The 21420-nt window shown below is 34.9% G+C and overlaps 1 protein-coding gene across 5 annotated transcripts in view; it reads left to right on the top strand.

Moving 5' to 3' along the window:
* abi1a (abl-interactor 1a) overlaps positions 1-21420 on the top strand; it is a 72509-nt gene that overhangs the window by 37881 nt on the left and 13208 nt on the right. For 3 of the 5 annotated variants that reach the window (XM_067378126.1, XM_067378128.1, XM_067378129.1), the window contains exons 3-7: positions 932-1108; positions 7801-7904; positions 11741-11881; positions 17366-17466; positions 20299-20385. In XM_067378126.1, the coding sequence (XP_067234227.1) occupies positions 932-1108; positions 7801-7904; positions 11741-11881; positions 17366-17466; positions 20299-20385 (610 nt within the window). The remainder of the gene's footprint in view (positions 1-931; positions 1109-7800; positions 7905-11740; positions 11882-17365; positions 17467-20298; positions 20386-21420) is intronic. The other 2 variants (XM_067378127.1, XM_067378130.1) reach the window with 1 other exon arrangement.

Raw genomic sequence — 21420 nt, 5'->3', positions numbered from 1 at the left:
GAGTCGCCACAATCAAAACTCGCCAAAATTAGCTCCTCCCACTCCCATGAAGCCCCACGCCTCAGAATACTTCACTATTTGTATATATATTGTGCAATAAACTTGAAATATATTGTTATATTAGTATAAATATATTGATCAAAGTCTTGTACCTTTTTGTATTTTTGTTAGATTTTCAAATACTTTTTGCATCAACTCAAATAAGCTGGTTGGCTTTAATCTCCAAGGCAGAAATGAATGGGAAAAATACTTTTTCTGCTTCTGAACATTGAAAATTGGCAAGAAATGGCTGCTGAGGCTGAAGCTTCCATGCCATTTTTTAAATATATTACTTAAAGTAATGTTTTTATCATGCTGTAGTATGTCTGGCAGACTTTTAATGCTTAGAATGGCAAATTGAGACACAGCATGTGATTTTTGTGCCGTATTAGTTTGAAAAACAGAGGCTGCCTGGTGTTTTATACACCGTTAGGGGTATTTTTCTCTTTTAATGGTCTCTTTAAGGTCAAAAGTGTTTCACTTCTTCACAAGCTCCTTTAAAACACCCGGAGGATGTCTCACCCAGCAGGGTACAGACACTGCGGTGAATCACACTGCCGAAGAAACCCTTCCGTGTCCGGCACTTAGAGCTGCACACCGCTCTCAGCATCACCACACTAATTTCACATTAACATCATGTCACACTTAAGGTCTTGTAGTCTGCATGTGTGCACGGTCCGACTGTCTGGCATATCAGATCTTGTCTCCAAAACCTCTGTGAAGAAGAATAGCATTCACCATAGTTCATTTAGTGTGTTCCAAAGTAGAAAAAGGGTTAAGATGCTGGAGATACAGCTGTGCTTTATGACAAGCATGTAATCAAATCATAGACTGGGTCTCTGGACACTGTTGTCAATCTTTCCTCTTGTTTTTTGTCTTGTGACTTTATTAGACGGTAGACATCCATAAGGAGAAGGTCGCCCGGCGAGAGATTGGCATCCTGACAACAAATAAGAACACATCAAGGACTCATAAGATCATCGCTCCACCCAACATGGAGCGGCCGGTGAGGTACATCAGGAAGCCCATCGACTACACAGTACTGGACGATGTGGGTCATGGAGTGAAGGTAAATACAGCTTTTAAATCTGTATCCACTGCTTCCAACTCTTTTTATATTTTTAACAATTTCTTTATTTGTGAAATACTATAATAGGGATTACAGAATGAAGTTGCAATCTACAGAAAAAATCTGTATATTTTACAGATGTTTTTTTTTTTCCATATTTTCTTATTTAGTAAATATTATGTAAAATAAATATCAATTTAATTTCAGCAATTGTTATGCATGTGTTTTAGTTATCTTTAAATAAGATAGTGTGATATCTAGGGCTGTCACTAACGATTATTTTGGTATTTCGGACGATTATTTTGACGATTAATCAAGTAATCAGATTTTTTTGTGGTGGTAAAAATACTGATCAATAGCCTTTAAAATGACTTAAATACATTATAACAACAATGAGGCAATAATAATAGGTTAAAATAAAGTACTAAAAGCAAGTAATCATGTGGTTTTATTGAACAACGCTGTTAAAATACATAATGTCATATACAAAAAATAAACATTCAACTTATGTACATTATGTATTTTCACAAATTTCTGCAGAGGGCGCTAAAGGTCTGGTGATTGTTGTTACACTTTACAGCACAATCAAATCACTTGTTTAAAGGCGCAGTAAGAGATTTTTGAAAAGATGCTATTGAAAGTGGATCAGACCGAGCACCACAACAAACTTGCAGCCAATCAGCAGTAGGGGGACGTGTCCATACATGATACCTCACTCTCTCTCCTCCCCTATCAGCAGTAGGGGGCGTGTCCACTCATGATGGGGGATGATAGTGAGTGAATCAGCAGTAGGGGGCGTGTCCACTCATGATGGGGGAGGAGAGAGTGAGCCAATCAGCAGTAGGGGCATGTCAAATCATGATGGGGGAGGAGAGTGAGCCAATCGGCAGTAGGGGCGTGTCCACTCGTGATGGGGGAGGAGTGAGTGAGCCAATCAGCAGTAGGGGCGTGTCCACTCGTGATGGGAGATGAGAGAGAGCAAATCAGCAGTAGGGGGCATGTCCACTCATGGAGGAGTGAGCCAATCAGCAGTAGGGGGTGTGTCCACTCATGATGGGAGATGAGAGAGAGCCAATCAGCAGTAGGGGGTGTGTCCACTCATGATGGTGGAGGACAGAGTGAGCCAATCAGCAGTAGGGGGTGTGTCCACTCATGATGGGGGAGGAGAGAGTGAGCAAATCAGCAGTAGGGGGCATGTCCACTCATGGAGGAGTGAGCCAATCAGCAGTAGGGGGTGTGTCCACTCATGATGGGAGATGAGAGAGAGCCAGTCAGCAGTAGGGGGTGTGTCCACTCATGATGGGGGAGGAGAGAGTGAGCCAATCAGCAGTAGGGGGTGTGTCCACTCATGATGGGGGAGGAGAGAGAGCCAATCAGCAGTAGGGGGTGTGTCCACTCATGATGGGGGAGGAGAGAGAGAGCCAATCAGCAGTAGGGGGTGTGTCCACTCATGATGGGAGATGAGAGAGAGCCAATCAGCAGTAGGGAGTGTGTCCACTCATGATGGGGGATGAGAGAGTGAGCCAATCAGCAGTAGGGGGTGTGTCCATTCATGATGGGGGAGGAGAGAGTGAGCCAATCAGCAGTAGGGGGCGTGTCCACTCATGATGGGAGATGAGAGAGAGCCAATCAGCAGTAGGGAGTGTGTCCACTCATGATGGGAGATGAGAGAGAGCCAGTCAGCAGTAGGGGGTGTGTCCACTCATGATGGGGGAGGAGAGAGTGAGCCAATCAGCATTAAGGGGGCGTGTCCACTCATGATGGGAGATGAGAGAGAGCCAATCAGCACTAGGGGGTGTGTCCACTCATGATGGTGGAGGAGAGAGTGAGCCAATCAGCAGTAGGGGGTGTGTCCATTCATGATGGGGGAGGAGAGAGTGAGCCAATCAGCAGTAGGGAGTGTGTCCACTCATGATGGGAGATGAGAGAGAGCCAGTCAGCAGTAGGGGGCGTGTCCACTCTTGATGGGGGAGGAGAGAGAGCCAATCAGCAGTAGAGGCGTGTCCACTCTTGATGGGGGAGGAGAGAGACAATCAGCAGTAGGGGGTGTGTCCATTCATGATGGGGGAGGAGAGAGTGAGCCAATCAGCAGTAGGGGCATGTCAAATCATGATGGGGGAGGAGAGAGTGAGCCAATCAGAAGTAGGGGGCGTGTCCACTCATGATGGTGGAGGAGAGGGTGAGCCCATTAGCAGTAGGTGGTGTGTCCATCAGCAGTAGGGGGTGTGTCCACTCATGAGGGGGGAGGAGAGAGAGCCAATCAGCAGTAGGGGCGTGTCCACTCATGATGGGGGAGGAGAGAGTGAGCCAATCAGCTGTATGCTTCATGTCTCCTTGCGCTTGAAGTGACGCATACACACAAAATGGTGACAAAATACTGTTTCTGCAAGTTTCCTCATAAACACATTGGTTATGAAGTACTTAAAGTTTTCTTTAAATAATAAATGGAAAGCAAAGTGATATGTGTCTCCCCCCATACAAAAAACGAACAGATCTGTGACTCAGTAACCACAATATGATCCGATCCGTGAGTTCTGTGATCCATTGCACCCTAATCGGCTTTATATCAGCCCTGCTCTCTAAGATATCGGCCATCAAAATCACTATTGGTCGACTATTAGTTAGTAAACTCACCAGCTGAGACCGTGCTGGAGTTCAGAAGTCATGTGATGGCTCTCTCTGATTACTTATGTCTTTTAAAATCAAGTTTGAAAGTTAACAGCAAAATGAGCCGAATGAGATGCCATGTTGACAGCATGCGTCTGTGTCGTCTGATGTGCTGAAATGTAAAAACATTTGACCCAGTGACATCATCACCCTCCATCTGTGGTTAATCTGGCAGGATTGTGAGAGTCATGGGCGTTCATGAGGGATTAGGGCTGAAATGAGCGCCTGTGGCCCAACAGCCAATCGATTACGAGCATTTATAGGATGAGCCTCGTGCATAATCAATATTAATGTATGTGTTGTTTACATTTATTGGGGTTAAGCCTAACCGCTGTTTGTTTGTGTAGCTTCAGTATTGAGCCACTGGCCATATTCAGCCATATTAATGTACAAAACTGTGGCCTTGTTTCAGTGATCAGGAAACAAACTCTTGCCTTTTGTGTTCACCCAGACTGATTTGATCAAAAATCCAGCACTGTTACAGTGCGTATGCGGTCACAGAATGTCCTGGCAGTGTTTTATTACACCTGTGATGTCGTTCAGTAACAGAAGCCATAACCTTGAGTCACCTGACGGGGATTACAGTGTCTTCAGCCAAATTGACTGAGTTTGCAAAAGATGAGATTTATTTTCAATGTCAGTTGACACTTAATCTCGTCAGCGGCCGCAGGAATGCAGAGGAGTTCTCAGATGGTTTTTTACTAGTTTATTTTACTTCCTTTCCCTGTTCAGGAAAAATATCAGGATCCTTTGCCTGCTCATATATCTGTTTCAGTGAACATTAAGCGCTTTCGCAGTCTTAAACACAGGATTTTGGCGCTGTCAGAGTATGATGCATTAAACCTTTTTTTATTGTCTGGCTGAGGGAGGATTTCTGCTCTCGACTGATTCTGCAGAGAGCTAAATGAACACCTCATGTATGTTTGCTTGATGGGTTGAATCTGATCCTGCAACTGATGTTGTGCAAGATTCAGGGGACGTTTAAACAACAACTAAAAATGTAAAACTATATGCGTTTTGTCCGCTTTGGGGACCTGAAAACAGGTTTCCAACTGCAAGTTTTTGAAAATGATACCGTTATCGTCTTCGTGTAGACTACAAGAACATTCACCGTTTTCATGTGTGTTGTGAAATATATATATATTGCGGTTAAAATTTTTAAATTCTGTCATAATATATTACCAAATCTTAAAATAGTCACATTAGATGTTTCTACTTTGTAAACTACTGGAATACTTCTAGGATAGATTTTTTATTTTTTAAATTTTTTGGTTTATTCTTTTTAAACTTTCGTTTATTTATTCTTTTTTTTTTCTTCATGTTTTTATCTAGTTTATTTATTTATTTTATTTTATTTGATATATATATATATATATATATAATATATATATATATATATATATATATATATATATATATATATATATATATATATATATATATATATATATATATATATATATATATATTTTTATATATATATTTTTATATATTTTTATTTGGTTTATAATTTGGTTAATTTATTGTTTATTTTATTGTTATTGTTTATTTTTATTTATTTATTTATTTATTTTCGTTTGTTTGTTTTTTTTTTAGATTTATTTTTGGCATTTATTTTGTTTATTTGCTTTTATTTGGTGTTTATTTTGTTTATTTTTATTAATCATTTGATTTATTTTATTTGCTTTGTTGTTTTATTTTTGTTTGGTTTATTTATTTCATTTGGTTTATTCATTTGTTTTTTGGTATTTTTTAATTTGGTTTTTATTATATTATTTGGTTAATTTGTTTATTTTATTTATTCTTTTGTTTATTTGTTTTTATTTGGTGGTTATTTTCTTATTCATCATTTGATTTATTTTGTTTGTTTTTGTATTTTATTTGGTTTATTTATTATTGTATTATTTGGTTTATTTTATTTTATTATTTTTTATTTGGTGGTTATTTGGCTTATTGTTATTTATTTATCATTCGATTTATTTTATTGGTTTATTTTTTTTAAGATTTATTTTTGCCGTTATTTGTTTGTTTGTTTTTATATGGTGTTTATTTATTTAGTTTATTGTTGTTTATTTATTTTTTTAGATTTTTTTTTTTTTTTTTTTTTTTTTTTTTTTTTTTTAGATTTATTTGTAACGTTTTTGCCTTTCAGACAGGAAGTGAAGTGGGAGAGAGAGGAGGGTGGGATTGGGAAAAGTCCGCGAGCCGGAACCACATTACATTTCGGCGTGATGCCCATGATGGCTCTGACAGTGTATTTATTTTTACTTTTGTTTATTTATTTGTTGGTTTATTTACACCTTATTAAAAGCAATAAGGTGGTGATGTGCCTCACATCATCCTTTATACTTACAATATAGCCTGGCCTCAAGTGCCTTATTGCTGAAGCTCAGGTTTCTTTATTCTGCCTACTTAATGTATGAGCATTGTCTGGGTTACTTTTGCCCTCATTGCTCATACGGGACAGCGCATTAATAATGCCACAGTCTGCATGTAGCGCAGAACAGTCACACACACAGCCTCTGCTGTGAGGAGACGCTTTGCCACTGCAGTTTCTGCAATGTGGACTTCAACGTTTCTGCGTGAAATCAACATTTTAGTACGGTATTTAATACGTGCATAACTAACTTATGTTCATGAAGAAGCTCATATTCATCTTGCCATGCATATGCGGCTTTTGTGTGCATGAAAAGTTTGGGTGGGAAATCCAAAAGTGCAAAAGCACTGCAGTTCAGTCCCAAATAACACAGTATGAAATGAGACCTGTGGGGGGCGGAGGGATGGATTAATGTCCGCTTCAGACCACTCAATCAAAAAAACAGGAAAGGGCATTTTAGCATCAGCGCTCTCAGCTCTAGTGCAGTAAAATGTAGGTTTAGAGATTTAAAGTGCTTTTGTCCTGCTTCAAGAGCTCTGAACTGAGACATGCCAATTGTTGACGTGCCTCTCTCTCTCTCTTTCTCTCTCTTTTTGTCTTTCTCTCTTGTTCTATAAATCACACTGTCTTTTCCTGCCCTTGCTAGTGGCTTAAAGCCAAGGTAAGTGTACTTGAACCCATGAACCCCTCCTGCTTTAGTCTATCACTGATCAACTGATTCAATCTTCCCTGTGATCCTCTTACATATTCATATTCCTGCATTCATCCTTTCCTCATAACTCGGCCTGTCACGATTATTCATCTGCTTATTCAGTCTAATAAGGGAAATTATTTTGTGTTGTGTTGTTGTGTTGTGTTGTTGTGTTGTGTTGTTGTGTTGTGTTGTTGTGTTGTGTTGTGTTGTGTTGTGTTGTGTTGTGTTGTGTTGTGTTGTGTTGTGTTGTGTTGTGTTGTGTTGTGTTGTGTTGTGATGTGATGTGATGTGATGTGATGTGATGTGATGTGATGTGATGTGATAAAAATAATGCATTTTATTATATACGATTCCAAGTAAAAATCATCAGTACATGTGTGATCGTGACAGGCCCACTCGTCATGTGCAGTAGTTGTAGATCAATCCCATCATAGCTGTATTATTTAAAGATCATTACATGTTTCAACAGTAAATCATGTTCATATGCGGCTGAAACACTGTGTAATTGAAGTATTTGGGCTTCTGTTATTTTGTTTGCACTTTATTTTGCAAGACAGAATCATCAAAAAATGTACTCCATACATAAAATGTTTAGATATTTCATGCATCATTTGTGTTGTTTACACAACATAACGCTTTTGCATTTTGTTAACACTATTTACTATAATTATATATATATATATATATATATATATATATATATATATATATATATATATATATATATATATATATATATATATAGTGACACAATGAATTAGTAAAAAAAAATAAAATAAATGTATTTGGTAAACAAAAGCGGTTAAAACAGCTATGTAGTTCATTTTTCTTGTTATTATAGATTTATATTATACTATGGTTCGGAAGTTTCCACACTACATGTAGTTCAAATAGTTGTAATTTGAGATTGTGGTAATTGTGATACTCAAACTGATGTTTTGCTTGTCCAATCAGCAACACGGAAACAATCAGTCAATCAGAGGAGGAACTCTCTCCAGGACCAATCCCCCGACACAGAAACCTCCCAGCCCACCCATGACAGGACGAGGCACTCTGGGGTAAGATGTGATTTTATCATATGCTTCAGTGTGAGAAGATGACGACGTTACTGAGCAGTATGATAAGGAAGCTTGTTTCTGCCATTAAATAATATAATATAATATTCTGACTTTATATCTCGCAATTCTGATTTTATATCTCACAATTCTGACTTTATAACTCGCAATTCTGATTTTATATCTCACTATTCTGATTTTATATCTCACAATTCTGACTTTATAACTCGCAATTCTGATTTTATATCTCACTATTCTGACTTTATATCTCACAATTCTGACTTTATATCTCGCAATTCTGACTTTATATCTCACTATTCTGACTTTATATCTCGCAATTCTGACTTTATAACTCGCAATTCTGATTTTATATCTCACTATTCTGACTTTATATCTCACAATTCTGACTTTATATCTCACAATTCTGACTTTATATCTCGCAATTCTGACTTTATATCTCGCAATTCTGACTTTATATCTCACTATTCTGACTTTATATCTCGCAATTCTGATTTTATATCTCACTATTCTGACTTTATATCTCACAATTCTGACTTTATATCTCGCAATTCTGACTTTATATCTCACTATTCTGACTTTATATCTCGCAATTCTGACTTTATAACTCGCAATTCTGATTTTATATCTCACTATTCTGACTTTATATCTCACTATTCTGACTTTATATCTCACAATTCTGACTTTATATCTCGCAATTCTGACTTTATAACTCGCAATTCTGACTTTATATCTCGCAATTCTGACTTTATATCTCACAATTCTGACTTTATATCTCACAATTCTGACTTTATATCTCGCAATTCTGACTTTATATCTCGCAATTCTGACTTTATATCTCACTATTCTGACTTTATATCTCGCAATTCTGACTTTATAACTCGCAATTCTGACTATATCTCGCAATTCTGACTTTATATCTCGCAATTCTGACTTTATATCTCGCAATTCTGACTTTATATCTCGCAATTCTGACTTTATATCTCACTATTCTGACTTTATATCTCACAATTCTGACTTTATATCTCACAATTCTGACTTTATAACTCGCAATTCTGACTTTATAACTCGCAATTCTGACTTTATATCTCACAATTCTGACTTTATAACTCGCAATTCTGACTATATCTCGCAATTCTGACTTTATATCTCACAATTCTGACTTTATATCTCACAATTCTGACTTTATATCTCACAATTCTGACTTTATATCTCGCAATTCTGACTTTATAACTCGCAATTCTGACTTTATAACTCGCAATTCTGACTATATCTCGCAATTCTGACTTTATATCTCACAATTCTGACTTTATATCTCACAATTCTGACTTTATATCTCGCAATTCTGACTTTATAACTCGCAATTCTGACTTTATATCTCACAATTCTGACTTTATATCTCGCAATTCTGACTTTATAACTCGCAATTCTGACTTTATAACTCGCAATTCTGACTATATCTCGCAATTCTGACTTTATATCTCACAATTCTGACTTTATATCTCGCAATTCTGACTTTATATCTCGCAATTCTGACTTTATATCTCAAAATTCTGACTTTATATCTCACTATTCTGACTTTATATCTCGCAATTCTGACTTTATATCTCACTATTCTGACTTTATATCTCGCAATTCTGACTTTATATCTCACAATTCTGACTTTATATCTCACAATTCTGACTTTATATCTCGCAATTCTGACTTTATATCTCGCAATTCTGACTTTATATCTCGCAATTCAGACTTTATATCTCGCAATTCAGACTTTATAACTCGAAATTCTGACTTTATATCTCACAATTCTGACTTTATATCTCACTATTCTGACTTTATATCTCGCAATTCTGACTTTATATCTCGCAATTCTGACTTTATAACTCGCAATTCTGACTTTATATCTCACAATTGACTTTATATCTCACAATTCTGACTTTATATCTCACAATTCTGACTTTATATCTCGCAATTCTGACTTTATAACTCGCAATTCTGACTTTATAACTCGCAATTCTGACTATATCTCGCAATTCTGACTTTATATCTCACAATTCTGACTTTATATCTCGCAATTCTGACTTTATATCTCGCAATTCTGACTTTATATCTCACTATTCTGACTTTATATCTCGCAATTCTGACTTTATATCTCGCAATTCTGACTTTATATCTCACTATTCTGACTTTATATCTCGCAATTCTGACTTTATATCTCACAATTCTGACTTTATATCTCACAATTCTGACTTTATATCTCGCAATTCTGACTTTATATCTCGCAATTCTGACTTTATATCTCGCAATTCAGACTTTATATCTCGCAATTCAGACTTTATAACTCGAAATTCTGACTTTATATCTCACAATTCTGACTTTATATCTCACTATTCTGACTTTATATCTCGCAATTCTGACTTTATATCTCGCAATTCTGACTTTATAACTCGCAATTCTGACTTTATATCTCACAATTGACTTTATATCTCGCAATTCTGACTTTATATCTTGCAATTCTGACTTTATATCTCGCAATTCTGACTTTATATCTTGCAATTCTGACTTTATATCTCGCAATTCTGACTTTATATCTCGCAATTCTGACTTTATATCTCACTATTCTGACTTTATATCTCGCAATTCTGACTTTATATCTCGCAATTCTGACTTTATAACTCGCAATTCTGACTTTATATCTCACAATTGACTTTATATCTCGCAATTCTGACTTTATATCTTGCAATTCTGACTTTATATCTCGCAATTCTGACTTTATATCTCACAATTCTGACTTTATATCTCACTATTCTGACTTTATATCTCGCAATTCTGACTTTATATCTCGCAATTCTGACTTTATAACTCGCAATTCTGACTTTATATCTCACAATTGACTTTATATCTCGCAATTCTGACTTTATATCTTGCAATTCTGACTTTATATCTCGCAATTCTGACTTTATATCTTGCAATTCTGACTTTATATCTCGCAATTCAGACTTTATATCTCGCAATTCAGACTTTATAACTCGAAATTCTGACTTTATATCTCGCAATTCTGACTTTATATCTCGCAATTCTGACTTTATATCTCGCAATTCTGACTTTATATCTCGCAATTCTGACTTTATATCTCGCAATTCAGACTTTATATCTCGCAATTCAGACTTTATAACTCGAAATTCTGACTTTATATCTCACTATTCTGACTTTATATCTCGCAATTCTGACTTTATATCTCGCAATTCTGACTTTATATCTCGCAATTCTGACTTTATATCTCGCAATTCTGACTTTATATCTCGCAATTCAGACTTTATATCTCGCAATTCAGACTTTATAACTCGAAATTCTGACTTTATATCTCACAATTCTGACTTTATATCTCACTATTCTGACTTTATATCTCGCAATTCTGACTTTATATCTCGCAATTCTGACTTTATAACTCACAATTCTGACTTTATATCTCACAATTGACTTTATATCTCACAATTGACTTTATATCTCGCAATTCTGACTTTATATCTCGCAATTCTGACTTTATATCTCGCAATTCTGACTTTATATCTCGCAATTCTGACTTTATATCTCGCAATTCTGACTTTACATCTCGCAATTCTGACTTTATGTGAGATAAATAAAATAAAAAGTTGCAATTACCCTTTTATTTTTTTTATGTAGTGCCGGAAACAAGCTTCCATATACATCTATCAGACAATAGTTTGGCACCGATGACAGTTTTTGGCAGCAAATTTGGAAATCATATATCATTTGTTTTGTTTGTAATATTTTTTTTCTGTTCATTTTAAATGCACATGCAGGCGTAACACTCCTTATAAAACGCTTGAGCCGGTGAAACCTCCAACTGTGCCCAATGATTACATGACGAGTCCAGCTCGCCTCGGCAGCCAACACAGTCCAGGACGCACCGCGTCTCTCAGCCAGAGACCGAGAACCCACAGGTCTGTCTAAAATACTTTATTGGCATGAATGTAAATATTGTCAAAGCTTAGAATAGTAGTAAAAAGACCAAAATAATAGAAGAATATATTATAACAACTTAAATTCATCTATCTATCGTTCTATCTATCATTTTGTCTATCAATTTTTCACATTTTTAATATTATGTTTTATTATTATTATTATTGCTATTAATAACAATATTTTTTTTTTAATTTGAAGTTCATTTAATTTAATTTGAGTAATTTTGTGTTCCTTATTTGCCTTTGTGCCTGCAGACACTGTAATATGTGCGAGGGCTTCACTAATGAATCAGAAATCTCATTTTCTCTCTTAATTTGTCTTTTTCCTCTAGTCCTCTCCCACACTTTTCCATCAGCCTCCACAGTTTTATTTTTGAATGTCAGAGCATATTTGACTTCCTCTAGGGGATTTAACATTCGCTCATGTTCTTCCTGTTGCTAACGTCTAAATGACAGGCCTGATCTGGGTGTTTCTGAACGTTCCTAGCGTGCGATCAGTACTCTTCACACCCACTCATCTAACATCTGTAAATAATGTCATCACACCTCAGCCGCACTCCAGACCGGAGGGAATAACCCTCATCCCACCCTCAGTCAGGACTGCAGCGCTTCATGCTGAGAATGAACGGCCTCATTAGTTAATGCTGACTGTGATGCCATAAATAATACACAACTTTTCATTTGTGCAAATAGTGGCAACACAGCGCCAGGCCATGTGAGGGTGGCCTGCTGAATCCATCAAAACGCTTGTCTTATAGGGAAAAATGAATGTTGTTCCAAACCTTCCTCCGTAAAAACACAAAGTAGACATTTTGAAGGATTATACTGGTAAAATAACAATGACTGTAGAATGCAGAGGTGCAAAAAGCACCATGAAAGTGCAAGTGTTATTTAACTACATACAATATTGTTCAAAAGTTTGAGAAATTAATTAAGAAATTAATATTTTATTCATCAAGGATGCATTAAATTGATCAAAAGTGACAGTAAACACATTTCTAATGTTAAAAAAGAATATTTCAAATAAATGCTGTTCTTTTGGAAATATCACACAGCGCAGCTGTTTTCAACATTGATAATAATCATAAATGTTTCTTGAGCATCAAATCATCATATTAGAATGTTTTCTGAGGGATCATGTGACACTGAAGACTGGAGTAATGATTACATTTTAACCCTCTGAACAAACAAAAAAATCATGGACATGATTCGAAATGATTTTAAATGATCTCAAAAAAAAAAAAATATTGACACTTGTGCTTCCCGCGGTCAAAAATGAGCGCATCGGTAATGAACGGGAGACGGATTTCATCTAGTGGAAACTTTTGGTACTGCGGCCAAACCAACTCTTACTGAAAGATCATCTTTTGAGATATCAACCTCAAATTTGGAACACAACTTTTTTAGATTTATGGCTTTGATTTTCTTGCAGTTTTAGAGTAAAATGTGTTTTTAAAAATATACACTACCGCCCAAAATTTGGGATTGGTAAGATTTTTAATGTTTTTAAAAGAAGTTTCGTCTGCTCACCAAGGCTTAATTTATTTAAGTAAAAATACAGTAACAACAGTAATATTGTGAAAAAATTATTACAATTTAAAATAACTGTTTTATATTTAAATATATTTGACAAAGTAATTTATTCCTGTGATCAAAGCTGAATTCTGATGATTGATCTGCTGATCTGCTGCTCAAGAAACATTTATTGTTTACAATTGTACAAAATATTTGTGTATTTTTTTTTTTTTCAGGATTCCTTGATGAATAGAAAGTTCAAAAGAACAGCATTTATCTGAAATACAAAGCTTCTGTAGCATTATACACTACCGTTCAAAAATTTGGGGTCAGTAAGAATTTTTATTTTTATTTTTTTAAAGAAATGAAAGAAATTAATACTTTTATTCAGCAAGGATGCATTAAATCAATCAAAAGTGGCAGTAAAGACATTTATAATGTTACAAAAGATTAGATTTCAGATAAACACTGTTCTTTTCAACTTTCTATTCATCAAATAATCCTGAAAAAAAATATTGTACACAAATATTTTGTACAATTGTACACATTAAATGTTTCTTGAGCAGCAGATCAGCATATTAGAATGATTTCTGAAGGATCATGTGACACTGAAGACTGGAGTAATGATGCTGAAAATTCAGCTTTGATCACAAGAATAAATTACTTTGTGAAATATATTCAAATAGAAAACAGTTATTTTAAATTGTAAAAATATTTCACAATATTACTGTTTTTACTGTTTTTTTAATTAAGTAAATGCACCCTTGGTGAGCAGACGAAACTTCTTTTAGAAGCATTTAAAATCTTACCAATCCCAAACTTTTGCGCGGTAGTGTATATTTCATATAAAAATTGAAAATAGTATTTTTGAGCATTTTTCATAACAATAAATGTAAAATTCTGTAACTTTTTTTCTAAGTTAAATTTTTAAAACTATTTCACTTCAGCAATAATTTGGTGTCCACTTTTGGTGTTGAAAAGAGACCAAAATTAAATTTAAATTTATGACCGTTTAAGTAGGAAATTCAATTTACACGTCTATGCTCAAAAAGCGAATAAATGGATTATAACTATAGCATAAATATAATTTACTACCATAAAATCCCCTAAAAATACATATTAAATAAAAAAAAAAAATCAAACTAAAATATAGTACATTAATTTCATTGAAATAAAAAAATTTGACCGACATGTGAAGAGCACCAGAGGGCTTTAAATGAAAATCTGTTATTTTAAATTGTAAAAGTATTTCACAACTTTTTATTTTTGTTTCTAAATGTAGGCTTGTTGAGTATGACAGACTTTTAAAACTTTTAAAACAAATCAAAACACTTTTGAACGGTATGATGCTTTTGACAGCCTCTGTCCTAAGATAAAGAGCGAGAGATTCATTGTTTTAACTTCAATATAGTTTTATCGAATAATCTGAATGCTGTTATCAAGTACTGATGTGTGGCCGACAGTGTTTATCAAACACTTCGATTCCTGCAGCGTCAGCAGTTTGTATGTGCACTTGATGTGTGATTATGATGGAGTATGATTTCATGTGTCCACCTGAGCCATTATCTGCTCTCCAGAGGCGTTCGCTGCTGCTGCTTCAGCTCTTTTTATGCTGCCTTCAAGTTCATGTTCCCGATGCATTATGGGTTACGACCGTGTCGGTTAACCATTTTATGTCTCTAAAAAGGTTAAATTTACAGATGGATCTAGTGATATGGTGAGGTTTAGTGGTGATTCTTTCTACCTCAGACGACCCACAGACCAGTTGGCTTTGAAAAGATGCACATTTCTCGTTAAAAATCGGATCATTTAACTGGATCTCAGTGTTTAGACAGTGGAGCTGCGATAATGAGATGTCCTGCAGTGCGGCGAGGAGCCCCTGCTGCTCTGTTTCGACATGGACACACAGCAGAGGATCATGGCTGATCTCTCAAGCTGTGCTCATGTGTGGGTGGAACTGATGCAATGATGTTCATAGCTCCACAGTGTTGAATAATCCACCGATTGATCTGTGTTGAATGTACACGTAACTACGTATGGCTAATGTGTCTCAAAGCCAATGGTGTATTTAGGTCACTTTACCATGTGATGCTCAGAACCGAGCACTAGCTTACTCCTTACTGAATTCTACACAGTGTACTGTGTTCTGCTTACTGTGCTTCTAAAATAGTATGTGGAACAGTGTGCTTGATGTGATTCAAACAGTATATATGTGCTGTGTGACTCGCACACGGTTCATTCACACACTGACGCCTCATGATCCAGCATTGAGTTTTTGGGAATGCAACGATCTTCTCGAACTTGTTATGAAAAGCGCTTAAGCGTCTGTTGTCACACGAGAAGATTTAAGAGCTCGCTGCGGTTTTCTGACAAAATAAAAGCTTTATTTGAGAATGAATAAATTAAGACAGACAGTTGTACTGTAAAATAAAACTTGGATTATTATTATGTTTTTCTTAAATGGTCATATTTTATTTTACAGTGAAATATTACAATAGTAATATTTATTTATTTAATTTAGTAATAGTAAAATGAAGAAATTAAGACAGTTGTATTATTATTATTATTAGTATTATTATATTTTTCTTAGTCATTTTCTTACAATAAAATATTACAGTAATAATATTTATTATTTTAATTTAGTATTAGTAAAATGAAGAAATTAAGGCAGACAGGTGTACTGTAAAAATAAAACTTTTATTATAATTATTATCCTTATTATATTTTTCTTAAATTATTATAAAAATATTTTTATTTTTCTTTGTCATTTTATTTTACAGTGAAATAGTACAAAATTAATAGTTATTATTTTAATTTATTAATAGTAAAATGAAGAAGTTAAGACAGTTAAATAAAACTTGTATTATTATTATTATTCAATTTTTCTTATAGACATTTTATTTTACAGTGAAATATTACAATATTAGTATTTATTAATTTAATTTAGTAATAGTAAAATGAAGAAATTAAGACAGTTGTACTGGAAAATAAAAAGTTTATTATTATTATTATTATTATTATTATTATTATATTTTTCTTAGTCATTTTCTTAGTGAAATATTACAATAATAATATTTATCATTTTAATTTAGTATAGTAAAATGAAGAAATTAAGGCAGACAGGGGTACTGTAAAAATAAAACTTTTATTATAATTATTATTATATTTTTCTTAAATTATTATAAAAATATTTATAATTTTCTTTGTCATTTTTATTTTACAGTGAAATAGTACAATATTAATATTTATTATTATTTATAAAACTTGTATTATTATACCATTTTTCTTATAGACATTTTATTTTACAGTGAAATATTACAATAGTAGTATTTATTCATTTAATTTAGTAATAGTAAAATGAAGAAATTAAGACAGACAGTTGTACTGCAAAATAATTTTTTATTATTATAATTATTATTATATTTTTCTTGTCATTTTAATTTTATGGTGAAATATTACAATAATAATTATTATTTTAATTTAGTAATAATTATTTGATTTACAGCACAATTCTATTAATACTTAATATTTATATGTATTAATATGAATAGTTTGCAGTCAGTGATATATTTTATTATTTTTATAAACATTTTAACAGAAAAATTGCACTGATTTTGTTGGGTTTTTTGTGGTGTTTTTTTCCAGCCCTGTTAATGTTTTATTTTATTTTTTTCACAAATTTTTATTTTTGTGCAGTAACATGTTATCTTCTGACAGTCTAATCAAATGTGTTGAGATAAAGATCACTGTTGATATTTCCATCACATTGCATTGTGGGATACAGTACTCCTCAAAGTATTCTCTGTTTTGGTAAATGTAGTATATCAACCAGGTGTAGAAAAATGCACACTCTACACACAGCATGCATACTGCATACTTCAGAACTGATATCATATGTGTAACAGTACGCTAAGAACTGTATCTGACTTCCTGTCTCTCTCTTTATAGTGGCAGCAGCGGAGGAAGCGGCAGTCGAGAGAACAGTGGCGGCAGCAGCATCGGCATTCCCATCGCTGTGCCGACTCCCTCCATTCCCAACTCAGTCCCAGGTGAGCTGCAACCCACATTCAACTGCTGCACAATGCCCTACAGGTTATGGCCGACTTGAGAATGAGACGTACTCTCCACATGTGGGTATTTAACGCTGCAGTATATCCTGTTCTCCAGAGTGAGAAACGGAGTCGTTCACCGTTTGCCTACAGCTTTCATGGCCTGATTCTTCCAGCTGAAGTAGGCCACAACACAGCACAAGGACAGGTAGAAAGAGAGAGGAAGTAGGGAAACTCTATAGGGTGGTCTGTCTGCAGAGAGCAGGGAAAAAAGAAAAGAGTTTGCCAAGAAAAGAGCCCCCCCCCAACCTCCTGAATCCTTACAGTCACCATAGCAACACCGCATCTGCACCTCTGATTACCTTTCCTGGATTAATGTTATTTAGTGCTGACAGAACTGTCCTTGTACCCTTTTATTTATCTGTTGTGTATTTGTATAATAAAATGTCAGGCTTTTCCTCTAGGTTTTCTTGTAGGCTATTCTGGCATCCAAATCCTAGTGAGCTACCTACTTAGGCAACACTTTAAGGCATCTTAAACGCATTTTGGCATATATTCTAAATTTTTGTAGCTTTTATTAGGCAGCATCATTACAAACTCAGTGAAAAATGTAATCCAGGATGGCGGAGAGAGTTGAGGGAGTGTTGATTGTATTTACATCATTCAGTACTGAATACTTGATAAACACGAAATAGTTTATATATAATAAACAGGTTGATCAAAAATAGCTAAAAACAGGCTAAAGTCAAACTATTTTAAGTATAAAAAAAAAAAAAAAACTGTCCAATTGAGTGCTGCAGGAGTCGTAAAAGACGTAAACGAGTTAACATTTTCACCCTTCCGGTTCCATTGTACAGAAATCACTGGATTTTTTTTTATGGTTAAATGCCTGAAATAAGGTCTGTGATTAACAAAAGCTCTAGATATTCTCACATTTTATTCTACAGCATAAAATATATCAGTAAAACCCCTTTTTTTTTTAAGCTTTAAGTTAGGGCTGGGCATTGAGACAATTTTCACGATTCGATTCAATTACTATTCACATGCTTGTGATTTGTTACGTACATGACAAATTTTCTAGAGGAAAAAAAAAACTAAAACTAAAAAAAAAAATACAACTTTTTTTGTTTTTTTAAATATAAACATTTAAATCGCGGCTGTCATTACTGATTTATTCAAACATGCATTAAATATTGACGAACATTAAAAATTATAATGAATATGTAACGGTGCATAGCTATATTTATCAGAATGTTGTTCACTTTTCTTTCTGACTAATGAGTTTATGGTCACTGAATATGTTTTTCTGAGGTAAATGTGACGTCACGTGACATTGAAGCTGTTTTATTGACGTCTTTCCGAGGTTGAAGCACTGATTGAGCGATTACACGAGACATGATACGGATTTCAGTAAGTTGTACTGTATATTTTAACATACCTTCAGATGTTCATGTTTATTTCGCTGTAACTGGTATTAAAGCGGAGGAGAGGATGATCACATGCTTCTCTCTTTAACTGAGGCGCTAAAGCGATCAGTCACGCCACATTAAACAGCGCCAAAACATTTTTTATTTTTTGAATCTCATAATAAGATGGACGTCATTTGAAATTTGAGACTTTCTTCATATCAAAAGTAACAAAGATTATTGCGATTTATTTATTACTAATCGATTCTTGGGATTTAAGAATCGATATCGGTTCGTAAAAATGAAAATTGATTAAAATTGAGAAATTGATATTTTTTACCCAGCCCTACTTTATGTGCCTTAATCAAGGAAATTCACAGGAAATTCATCTACTCACTAGTCTGCTTTTACTGCCTCACTGTGTTTATAATTGCACTCTTGCAAACTATTCTAAAGCCCTATTCAGACGGGACCAGTTTTCCGGAGAGACATTAGAGAAATTTGACGATTTACAGATGTAAAATCCCGTCTGAATGCGAATGTCTGTGATTTCTGAAAATTTTTATATACTAACTCTTTTAACAATGCTTTTTGACCTACACAAGCTACCGTATACACACTAATCTTCCATATACTTTCATTTCAATATGGATAGCATCCGACGAAAGTACAAAAGATCAAATTAACAAATAGTCATATTGCAGAAATTGTGAAGACTGGCCAATTTCACTGCTCACATATGTGGGTTTATTATAAAAAGCCACTTGTGAAGTTTACTTGCATAGGGTTTTAATAGTAATATATAATTATAGCAATACATTTATCGATATAGACATAGTAAATGATGCATGTAAACACATCACATGAGCTTCTGTAACACACACACTCCCATCTCTGTAATAAACACAAAGATGTTAGTCCTGCCTGAATCAGTCCATGAAATGACCGACGTCGATGATAAGAACTGTAACTCAAAAACTAGTCCCATCCAAATAGGGCTTAATTCAAACTTTACAGCTTGTAGATTTTAAACAAAGATTAAAAAAAGTGTTCATTTATGAAGATTATAATGGTGTGAGAATCATAAACAGAGCTTTTTCCTGCAGTAATCCAAAAGCAAAAATCATATTGGGTTTTTGTCTTGGGAACCGGGTGCTTGTCAAAAATGTCACTGCAGCACTCTATATAATGAATCTATTTTACCCAATGTTTGTTTTTAGCACTGTGTTGATAGCTTAGCATCAAACTCCAGTGGAGTCGAGTTGCTTCCCATTTTTAAATTCAGTCACTTATGAGGATATGGGATGGTTAGGATGTCTATGTAGACGGCAAGGCAGCTCACTGGGTTTTGGAACAGAGCTTAAATTTTTGTGCGATGAATCGCGCTCAAGATGTGTTTTCTCTTATGTGACGTTCTGACCCGCAGTCGCACCCTCATTGGCTCCTCCCCCAGCCCCTCCTCCTCCACCCCCCCTCCCCGGTCAGGGTCCACCAATGCCAGCCGCTGCTATAGGTGAGCCCCTCCCCCAATCCCATCGCCACCTGCACAACGTCTGTTCCGGGCGACACCGGCGTCACCGTCCACCTGTCTGTCTGTGGGTGTCACTTCGGGGATGTTGGTGCTGATAATTGTTGTTTTGGGTGGTGGTTTTGTGCTTAATCAACCAATTTAAATCAACGCACTGTGGGGAAGTCTCTGAACTGCCTGGGAGTATTTCCCATAATTCATAAAGGATATATGGGTGGATTGTTAGTTTTGTTTAATGAGGACAAAAATCCTGTAGACTTAAAAGGTTAGTTCACCCAAAAATGAAGAATATCCCATGATTTACTCTCCGTCAAGCCATCCCAGGTGTCTTCTTTCAGACGAACTCAATCGGAGATATATTTTAAAATATCCTGGCTATTCCAAGCTTTAAAATGCTAGTGAACGGGGGGCATGATTTTGAAGTCCAAAAAAATTCATCCATCCATCGTAAAAATAATCCATACGGCTCCAAGGGGTTAATAAAGGCCTTCTGAAGAGAAGTGATGGGTTTTTGTAAGAAAATATCCATATTTAAAACATTATTAACTCTAATAACTAGTAACTAATAACAGAGGATAGAGTCCACACCACAGCTATAATGATAATGTCAAAGAGGAAAAATGTTGCTGGAATCATTTTAGGAACGATTGTTTCTAGCTGATTAACGATGGTGCTCTGGGAGTCTATGGCAGCCCATAGAAGCGCTTGTGGGAAAGTTATGAAATTTGGCACACAGATAGAGGACAGTCCCAACATTAACCACACCGATTTTGGAGTCTGTAAATCAATGCCTCTAGCGCCACCACATGTCCAAATTTTCACTCATGTTATATAGGGCCCTATGAAATCCATTTCATTTTTTTCCAAATTCTGTTTTGTCTGTTTAAATTTTTCTGGATTCTGTTTTTTTCCATTTTATTTATTTTTTGACTCAATTTTAATGGTTAAATTAAATTTTAGTAATCAAAGAGCATGTCTAATTAATTGAAATAATGCATCTTGTCCAATTTACCAAAAGTT

This window comes from Chanodichthys erythropterus, chromosome 23, assembly GCF_024489055.1.
Source record: "Chanodichthys erythropterus isolate Z2021 chromosome 23, ASM2448905v1, whole genome shotgun sequence".
NCBI lineage: Eukaryota > Metazoa > Chordata > Actinopteri > Cypriniformes > Xenocyprididae > Chanodichthys > Chanodichthys erythropterus.
Note: the sequence above shows the minus strand (reverse complement) of the source record. Positions and strands in the feature narration are given on the sequence as shown.